The sequence below is a fragment of the Pyrus communis genome, chromosome 15 (genome assembly GCF_041283825.1).
Source record: "Pyrus communis isolate YQ-2024b chromosome 15, ASM4128382v1, whole genome shotgun sequence".
NCBI lineage: Eukaryota > Viridiplantae > Streptophyta > Magnoliopsida > Rosales > Rosaceae > Pyrus > Pyrus communis.
The window spans coordinates 2,835,806-2,846,598 of record NC_142579.1 but is presented as its reverse complement, the minus strand read 5'-3'; the positions used below and the strand labels follow the sequence as shown (position 1 = coordinate 2,846,598).

At 37.8% G+C, this 10,793-nt stretch overlaps 1 protein-coding gene across 2 annotated transcripts; it reads right to left on the bottom strand.

Annotated features, from left to right (window-relative positions):
- Positions 1-4,373: 4,373 nt before the first annotated feature.
- Positions 4,374-10,250, bottom strand: LOC137710628 (protein NRT1/ PTR FAMILY 5.10). 2 transcript variants are annotated; one of them, XM_068449705.2, is made up of 4 exons: positions 9,908-10,250; positions 9,605-9,822; positions 5,687-6,183; positions 4,374-5,304 (listed from the first exon to the last, which is right to left on the bottom strand). In XM_068449705.2, the coding sequence occupies exons 1-4, from the start codon at positions 10,050-10,052 to the stop codon at positions 4,491-4,493; spliced, it is 1,674 nt and encodes a 557-aa protein (XP_068305806.2). In that variant the 5' UTR covers positions 10,053-10,250; the 3' UTR covers positions 4,374-4,490. The 2 variants fall into 2 exon arrangements, with proteins under 2 accessions (XP_068305806.2, XP_088541623.1); XM_088685497.1 differs by having other exon boundaries at positions 5,687-6,216; positions 9,908-10,247.
- Between the last annotated feature and the right edge of the window lie 543 nt (positions 10,251-10,793).

Here is a 10,793-nt window from a genome sequence, read left to right as displayed (position 1 = left end):
GTCAACGAGGATTCACACCCGCAACCTAAGGCCAAGGGTACACCGAAATCTGTGTACACGTGTCGCATTATTAGTAGCTGTTGGTACAACAAGCTGTCATTTGATCAACAACAATGCATTGCTTTTTTTTTTTTTTGGGTAGAATTTTCTTTAATTTTTAATTTTTTTAAAAATTTATTTGAAAAAGGGATGGGGTATCACTTATCAGGTATGAAGGTAACCTTTGACAACATCGAGCCGGCCGCAACGGAACAGATAAACATTGTAACGCCTGCTGCCTCCAGTGGCAATGCCAGGACGAGGAGGGGCCGTTTTTGTCTTTTAGGGACTCCGGTGGGACCCACGTCTATTGGTCTTGCTTCCAAAAGCACGCCAAAGCTGTTGGCTAGCCTCTTCTTCGCTGTCTCTTTCTTTCCCATTTGAAATCTAAAATCTAAACTATTTGTTTTTTCTTTTGTCAACAAAATAACTTTAAATTTGTTTATTAAAGTAAGTCCAGCGGTACCCCAATTGCAATTGATGGGCTCCAGGAAGCCCGTTGGACGGGCCCTCGCAACAATTGCAGGGCCTTGAGCCCGTTTGCAATAGGTGATGTTCGACCATTAGATTTCCAACGGTAAAAAAAAAGTTTTGAAAAAGATGCTGCTGTGCCATGTGACGTATCTGATTTTAAAAAATTGAACATTTCAACAGCCAAGATTAACTCAACAGTAAAAAATCTAAAAATTTATATTAAAAGTTTTAATAACTCACAAAGTTCTTACTTGAAAAAATCTTACAAAGTTAGATTCGCACTTAAAAATCTTAAAAAGTTCACATTTAAACAAACTTACAAAGTTCGAGAATTTTAACAAAAGTATTAGCGAATATTACTAATGGATAATGACACATGGCACAACAAAAGTGGTCAAAATCTCATCGAGAACCCAAGGAGATAATGACGTATGGAAGATAAAGCAAAAAACACATTAAAAAGATAAAAAAAAAATGTATTTGTAGTAATTGCCATTGGCCTTGCTCTTCTTCTTACTAAACGGGTGGTCTTTCAAAAGGACAAATACTATTTAGAGGAATGCTGATATACTCACCCCAATGTCTTATCTTCTTACCTACCTTATATTCTCACCCACCATAAAAAGTAAAAAGAAACCCATACTATTTTCCCACCCACCGTTATTCCCAAGGCACTTTTACCCTTAACACCCTGCTCATTGGCCTCATATTCCAATCATTAATGGCCGCTTAAAGCCCAAATCCTATCATATCAATGCTTGATTTCCTTCTCCTGTAACATGTTCTCCATTCTATTTTCAACTCTTTGAATAATATTTCCAAATATGATGGACGCGTTGGCTTTCATTGCTGCATTCATCGGTATAAATAATTAGGTTGAGTTGCAAGAGTCGTACTGGGATACTGAGTTCCCAACTTCCCATCTATATCAAATACACAAGATTACAATTATCACATCCTTTGACATATTACAATATACTTCTAATCGACATGGAACTCTTGTTTAACAATTTTGAAACAAAACAGAAAGGAAAATGTCGAGCTCGTCAGTCACTTGATACAATCATACGCATACTTTGCATTTCCATTGCGATTTGCACGCTCTGCCTGTGCCTGGCTAGCGGGTTTAGCAGTGGTAGGCTGGAAGCGGCAGTGGCATCTCAATCCGCAATAATCGCCTTCCCTCCAAATGCCTCATACCCGTCCTCTCTCTCCTCGCCATCCACCGACACAAAGTAACATAATCATGACCCTCACTTGTGTCACCTTTCCACAATCCAGTCCGTCTCGTAACCTTGATCACAATAGCGTGCTTAATCGTGTTGTCTATTCTGGAGGTTGAAGTTTTGGAAAAAGATTGAAAGGGCTTGGAGGAGACTATAAAATGGCGATGCGATGGGTGTGCTAAATCACTAGGATGAGAGACCATCGCTTCCTTATTGACTATCCTTATATGTCATTTTATGAGAGGATAGATTAGTCATTAAAATTTTAATAAAAAGTGGGATGGAAAGATAAGACATTAGGGTGGGTGTAGTAGCACTCATTTAGAGTGAATAACAAGATAATTTTACTGCCCTTGCTTTCTTAAACTGAGTAGACTTGCTCTTAAGTTAAGGTACTTTTTTGTATGGAGATAAATTTATACTTTGAGAAGCTAAGTGGCTAGAAAGACAATTTTCACAAAAGCAAAAAGTGGAAGCACAATTTTAATATGCAATCAAAGAAGTCTAGGGATTTAGACCAAGTGGTAAATAAATACACTACATAATATTAAATATGCATAAGAAATTAAAAGCATATTACAGGATCATTATTAGGGGTGGAAAAAAATACCGAAAATTCCAAACCGAATCGAAAAAATTCCAAAATCGAACCAAAAAAATCTCAAACCAAAAATCCCAAAAATTTCAATACCTAATCCCGAACCAATCCCGAAATTTTGGTACGGGAATCGGTCTCACATTTTCATTCGTTCGGTAATCCCGAGCTGAACCGAAATAAAAAAAAAAATTTATTTAATTTTAAATATATATTTGGAATTGTAACAGCCGTTGGATTTGGTTGAGATTTAATCTCAACCATTGAGTCCAAATAAAACCCTCACTCAGTCATTATTTCTCTCGATCTCACCTTACCCTACTCTCTCAGCCTTACCGATTTCTCTCAATCTCTCTCTTCCTCTTTATTTGCCGTCTTCGAATCCGGCCACATCACACAAATGACTCACCTTTCTTTCTCTCTTGACTGACCTCCCTGATCTCTCTCTCTCTTGACTTTTCATCCCTCACTGCAAAACACGTTGCAGGAATGGCAGTAGCTCAGGTGATAACATCGTCGATGCTCACCAAGAGTTTGACTTCGTTTGAAGAACTCAAACCTTCAAGCCTTAAGTTCACTCAGTCTCAGACTTTCTCTGTTTCTCCTTCTCGAATTCGAAACTTAGCAGCCACTTACCCTTTCACAATCTGACTCTGACGAACTCTCTCCACTCCAGCCACCACCACACTTCACGGCTTCATCCCTCACCACCGATTCTCTCTAGTCTTTGAGTGTGTGGGGTTTCAAATTAAGGTTAGGGTTTCAAATTGGGGCTTAGGGTTTCAAATTGGGGGCTCGAGTCAGGAGGAGGACGCTGGTCTGTTTGATTATCTCTTCATTCTGTCTCTTTCTCAACCTCCGATTCACTGTTAGTCTCTTTGATTTCAATTTGGGTTTTTAATGTAGGTTTAGATGATTTCAATTTCAATCTAAATGATTTGATTTTGATGCAAGTTTGGTTTTGGGAAATCTCGAAATACCTAAATTCAGGAATCTTGCAGTTTCGATTCAGGATCGGTTGTCAGATTCTTGTCCTGAAAATTTTCAGTTTGGTATCCTATACTGAACTAGGCCTAATTATTATGAAAGTATGTAAAAGTGATTGCCAGTCATTTGCATATATCTCTCATGTCTTTGTAATGCTCATCTGGTACATTTGTAAATGACTGTTATCATAATTTGTGATCCATTCCTTATAATTAGTATTTTTATATAAAATATATTTACACTGAGAAGTGGGTGGAATAAGCTAGTATCGAACTTGCTATTTTTGTATTTCAAATTTAAAATTTCTCACTTATTAATATAAAAATATTATTAAACCGTAATATTAAGTAATGTGACCTATTTCTTATTGACCTAAAATTCCACTTAGGAATTAGAAGTACGTCACCCAAACATAACTCAAGTGCGAGTTATGTACCTCAAATAGGTGATGGCTATGGGCCGTTGACGCTGTCCATTGTACTCCTGATTGGGCTTCAGCCATTACGTCCATGCAGGACTCTGCGGAAGAAGTTGTGGGTTTAATTGTCCCATCCTTCACACCTACTGGAAGCTAGTGGGTTTAACTCTTTCGTGCCGGTCACTTGGCACAAAAGTTTAATTGGATTGCATGTATACAGTTTAGGTCAATGTCCCTGTTTAAGCTTTTGGATATAAACTAATATAATCTTGTAGTTAATATATATTTGATCCTCACAGATTTTCAAAACAAAGACCTTAGGAGAGCAAGACTGGTTCTGATGGTTCTACATATCCAAAGTACTGAACTAACCAATTTAAAATTATAACGAGTCTACACGGGTACAACCGGTGTATACAAGGGTGATATGAGAACTCCACAAGAGGATCTGATCAATATGACAATCACAATTTAGTTTTTCATCGTTTTAACCAATTTCCCAAACGATCGATTATCCTCGTCATTGCCCATAAAAAGTATGATTAGTACTAATATATCTTTAATGCGTAACACTAGGAACTATTTAGGAACTAGTATATACAAATACAAGAATTCAAAATTCGAACTCTTGGGATTTTTAAAAGAAGTAATGCATATGCAATTTGTCACTAGATTCCATCTAGTATATACCAATACAAGCATCCAAACAATAAGATTATAAGCTGAATTTTCGTACGAATTATGAAGGAACTTACAGATCATGGGATTTATAAATGTACGATTTTGCAAAGTAGAGGTAGATAACCAATTGTACCAAACTGATTCCACCAAGCAGCCAATAGAAGTAATCGAGATGTGCACGGTTAAGATTATTCGAAAACCAGCTACTTTCGTCTGGTAGACTGGTTATATCATCAATGACGGAAATAAGAAAGCTACTAATGAAGCTTCCCACGCCGAAGATGCTGAGATAGAGGGCAAGTCCAACACTCCTCAGTTCATTTGGCACCTGATCATAAAAAAACTCTTGCAGACCGACCATCGTGAAAATATCAGATATTCCTGTCAACAAGTACTGAGGAACCAACCACCAGATGCTCATTGGAACCGTGGCACTTGGCGTATCAAGCAGACCATAATCTTTGGCAGTTTTGAGCCTTTTCATCTCAACTTGAGCTGCAATTACCATGGAAATAATAGACATGAACATCCCTGTTCCAATTCTTTGCAGCATTGAAATTCCAGAAGGTATCCTGGTGAAAGATCTGGCAACTGGAACAAAAATGCGATCATAAATGGGAAGGCTGATGATAATGGCAATGCTGGACAAAGTCTGAAGTGAAGCGGCTGGTACATCGAAGCCAGGAACAATCGTTCTGTCCATGGTGGCACCTTGCTTGGTGAAGAAAGTAGAGCACTGTGCAAACACAAGTGCATATGCCAAGCATGTAGCCCATATTGGAAAAAGCCTAAGAACAGCCTTTGCTTCTTCAACGTCAACGATGGTACACACCTTTCTGTTTTCTTTCAGATAGTCTGGTGCAAGCAAAGCTTTATTGAGAAACCTGCCAGGAAATCATACATAGCACTTTCTTAGCTGAAATCACAGTCAAATTGTATGAGAAACTTTATTGTTCCAAACAGACTCAACAGTTCCATTCTACAGCAAAGTAATTATCGTATAACCGATGATGCAATCAAAGGCAATAATTCCAACTCGTTAAGGTTAACTGAAATTAAAATTGATAGACTTAAGTGGCTATGCAAGAGATTTTAACAATATATGAATACTCGTCGTTCATGAATTGCTTTCGCAGGACAGGCTACTGAAAGAGTCATGAAGACAGTTTCTCCCTCCTTTTTAATCTAAAATAATATCAAACTTTCTCATTGCCAGTTTCTCCCCACTTTTTAAACTACAAATATGAGGACAGTTAACTTTCTTACTTGAATTGTTCAGAACTCTCGTGAGGCAAGGTTCCGCGAGATTCCTCTTCAGAAGTTACTGCTGCAGGAGTAGTTCGCCAGTTCCTCAAAGCAGCAACAAACACCTTTCCAATTCTTACAAATGGGCTTCCTTCATCCCCTTTAATGCTATACCGATAAGTTCTAGTTCCGAGCAAGAAAAGTAATAGTGCAAAGACCATTGCAATACAAGGAATTCCGAAACCTAGACCCCAACTCAGGTTTTCCTGTATGTAGGTCAATACGATATACGTCAATGAGGTACCTGCAATTAACCCAAAATACCACCAATTGAAGAATGAGCTTTTGGCTTTGCACTCCTCTGGATCGGACACATCAAACTGATCAGCTCCAAATGCCTGAACGCAAGGCTTGTGTCCGCCTTGTGCAACAGCTACTAGATATAGGGAGAAGAAGAAGAATATTACTTGGATCTCAGAAGAAGAAAGCACGGCTGACAGGGTCAACAAGCCAAGTCCCTGTGTCAATTTAGGTCCAAAATTTATAGCATTCTGACATAGCAAGATGTAGAAAGAAAATAATCAAACTTGCACCCCTAATTATAACTGAAGAATAACCAATCATTTCTTAGTAACTTCGTCCATCATAAGGAAAAGTAAAATATCAATCTAGCTAGCCAGGCCGAAAAAAGTGAGAACCAGCTGAAACTCAAAACGCATCACTTAACCCCCTGAAAATTGTCTTTCATTTGAATTGATGCACACAAACTTTTTTTTGGTTCATTTAGTTTTGTAATATGTTGGATTTTGATTACGTCAAAATTTCATCATCATTTGTATCCATATATTTAACTAAATGAAGTTTTGCCATTGAGTCGCAAACAGTGAATGACTCTAGCCTTCTAGTGACATTTTAAAAATAACACACGCACATTTTAGTTTATATTTTGACTTCTAAGGTAGCATAAAAGTGACACATAAGTTAGCAACGGACGCTTTAAAAATAGGCTTATTTACACCAACGTCCCCTGAAACTTAACTTTAGTCTTACTTGGCCCCTTGTAACTCAAAATGTATCACTTAACCCTCTGAAAGTTGTCTTTGCTTCTCACTTTGCCCCATTCTGTTATCTTCATAAAAAATTCTGTTAAATCACGTGATGTGGCAAATTTGGGACCCATTAATTAGCTGACGTGTTGGCTATGTCATCGCCACATTTACAACTTTTATTAAAAGTATTTAATATTTTGAATTTGAAAGAAAAAAAGAAACAAGTCAAACAATAAGAACAATTGTACCGAGGTGGGTGAGTGAAGATCTTTTTTAGGGCTCGTGAACTGTTACACTCTTTGGAGGGACTTACGCCAGCTTCAGTCAGCAGAGTTATCCTACACTCGATGAGTTCGGATGAAAGACCGGTGAATTAGGCAACCACTCTACCTTGAATTCATAAGTTGGCGTATTTGATGTGGTTGGGTTACAGCGGTGATGTTGCTAGCGATGGTTATGCAGAGCAAGGTAGGTGGTGATGGTGATGGAGTTACAAAATTGATATGAAATAAGCAAATTTGATGTTAGGAGTGGAGCATGTGGGGTTTTGGTAGTGATGGCCTGATGGGGAGCAGGTGGTGAGAGTTTTCTCTCAGGTTTTTTTAGTTTTTTTTTTTCCTTTCTGAATTGATTTTTAAATTTTTTTATCTGCATTGATTTTTAGTGTTAAAAATATTATATTTTTGTATGTGGCAATGACATCGCTAACACATTCAATTAATGGGCCCAACATTTTACTACATTTTACACGTCACGTGATGTAACATAAGTTTTAACGGAGATAATAGATGATAACTGAGAAACTAAGGGGGCGTTTGTTTGCCCTCACTAAATTGGACTGGATTGGACTGGACTAGCTATTAGTCCAATACTGTGTTTGTTCCATGCTGGGACTAACATTAATGAGACTAAAGGGGACTAGCATGGACAAAACCCTTCACTAAGAGGTCTTAGCGAGACCCCCCAATAACCATGGGACTAGCTAAGACTATCCTCTCTTTCTCGTCTTCGTCATGCTCAACGACCACTCCTGACAAACTCCTCGTCATCTCCGGTCACCTAGATCAATCATTAACTTTCCGACTCTCTTTCAGATCCATTTCACAACCAACTTTCATATAAAATATACCAAATTGAAGCTGGGAGTGACAAGATTACGATTTTACCTGAATCGAGGCTAAAATGTGGTCGAATATGGCCGGAAAATGGCCTGGAAGTCTCGGCCTGTTTGGGCTTCTTCAAATCCATGACAGATTCGAGCATTCAAAGCTAAGATCTCGGTCTAGTGATGGTGATGAATTTTTTGGCGGTGCTAACTTCATCCAATTTAACGAGGGTTGGCTAGAAAACACATCGGGAAACCTGCAACTCGTCGGGAAAATTGAAGCCGTGAGGTTCCGTTCGAACAACGCATAGTTAGAGAGGGAGGGAGGACAAAGAAATATAGACTGGAATCAATAAGGAGTTTGACCAGGAATGAGAAAGAGACATGAATTGAGAGGTCTAAGAGGAAAAAAAAGAGGGAGAGGATGGGACGATGAGAGAAGAGGAAAAGAGTGGGACGGAAATGGTAGGAAAAGATGGAGAAAAAGATAAGATCATAATAAAATATTAATAATTTATATATTAAATAATATAATATTAGAATTTGTTATTATCCAGATTCTTAGTCCAATACTGTACCAAACGCTTCACTAAGTTAGTTCAGTTTAGTCTAGTCTAAGCCAGTCCAGCTTAGTCCTTGAAGCTAATCCAGTCCGAGATAGTCCAGCGCAACAAACGCCCCCTAAGGGTACAAGCCACCCTTATATTGATAGATGGCACATAAATGCATGTATGCTACATAAATGTGATACATGGATCATAGATAAATGCCCCCTTCTTATCCTACATCATACACTTCCTACATGGAGCAAGAAAACTAAAACTTGCGGCCTTGCAAGGATTTACTGCACCTACCATTTGGTAAAATCTCGACTTAACCAATACCCAAACATCCATCTTCTATCTCACCAAGAACACAAACAGAGGCCCAGACATTCACCGGCCACTTCCCTCCCCGAAGCCAAGGCTACATCGCCTCCACCTCTCCTCCGATTTGAGCTTCATTTCCCTAATAAGTGTTCTACATGGGTACAAGTTGTATGAAAGATGGATTAGATGCGTGTGGGATGTGTACTACGAAGAATACAACAACGGCAGACAATGTGATTCCAACTCCAGTTCTGGATGGCTATCTCATACCATCATTCAATTCGCTTGGATGTCGATTTTGTACATCTCTATTTGTTGAAATTAATTAATGATTTGTTTGGTGCTAATGAACTCACCCTTTAATCAGAAGAGTTTATGTAACTTACGAAATTACAAACCCTAATTGCTGAATGATCACTTTACGGAATTTTAAGAATAATGTATGTCGATATTTGATTTCGATTAGTTCAGCAATTGTCATTTGCAAAACCTAGCATTCATTCAATTTCCCAAAATATTTCCAAATAATGCAGATTAACCAACTAATCTATTCTATTCTATCAAGAGAACCCACATTGTCAACTTTTTGCCATTTTTTTTTCAATTTTACCCTCACTTTTGATACACAATTCTTACATAAGAAGGGTAAAATAGTAATTTTGTATCTTTTGAGAAAATAACAATCATATCCCAATTTTTTTTGTTTTACCCTTACTTTTGATACACAATATTTACATAAGAAAGGTAAAATAGTAATTATATAATATTAAGACAAATATACCCTTATTAAGAGATTCCATCATCATTATCTTATAAAAAATGAAATTGTTTACGCACTAAGTGGGTACTCATCTACCAGTGTGGATTAAGACAACTTAGTCACGTGCCAAAATTGTAGAGAGAGAGAGGCACGTACCAAAATGTAGAGTAGGGAAGCAAAATAAATAGTGCGGTAGCGTCCAAGAAAAGAATCAGCGACAAAGGCTCCGAGTAAAGGGAGCAACGACGCCGTTCCGGCCCATATGTTGACATTCTCAGCCGCTGTGACGGTGGACTGCCCCAAAGGGCCCGTCAGAAACGTGATAAGGTTGGAGCTGATTCCATAGTAGGCAAACCTCTCCGCCACCTCCACCCCTGAAAGTATTCAAATCAAAACTTCACCACACTTATTTAATTAATATATGATTGATTGGTTCAGTGCGGTGAGTTGCGGGCTTACCGATTATGAACCGAGCGGAACGCCAGCCGCCTGATCTGTATCTGTGAACGGGGCGGCCTTTGTGGTCAACGGCGCCCTCGACGCCGTCGTCTAGCAGTGGGGTTTGGGTGTCCCGGTCCGGGGATTGGCGGGGAGAAGTTGCCATTGAGTTTCACTGGAAATGTGGACTTGAATGAGCAACTAACATGATGTTATACGCAACAATGGTGGTGGGGATGTTTGTCGTTTCTATCTATCTGCCGTCATCGTTTTTGTTTGGTTGATTATAGAAAAACAAACGGACAAAAGAAATTTAAAATATTCAGAATAATACTCGTTCTCCTTTAGCACGAGCTCGTTCTCTGATTTGTTATTTGTAAATAACGCTTGAAGTATTTGTTGATTTGTCTCATGAATTTGTATGTCGTTGCTTTATTTATTTATTTATTTATTTATATTTTATTTTTTTATTTTATTTAAATTTTAGTTATTACTTTATTAAATTTTTATAATTAATCAATTTCTCTTTCAACTTTAATTTTATATAGCCAATTGTTCCTGGTGTGAGATTTTAAAAACTTTCATTCAATTTTTTATCCATTCAAGTTTTCATAATTTTTGCCCTTATACGGTTGTCATATGTTGTTTCCATTATAAAGATGGGTGAAAAATTGAATGAAATTTTTTAAAATCTAATGCTAGGGGGAAATTGGATATTTATAAAAGTTTAGGGGGTAAACGGCTAAAATTAAAGTTAAAGCGAGAAATTGGTTAATTATAAAAGTTCAAGGATGTAATCGGTTAAAATTAAAGTTTAGAGAGGAAGTTGATTGCTTCATACAAGTTAAGGAGGCAAATAGACAAATATACCTTAACTAGCAAATTATAAGGGGATGAAGAGGTGCGG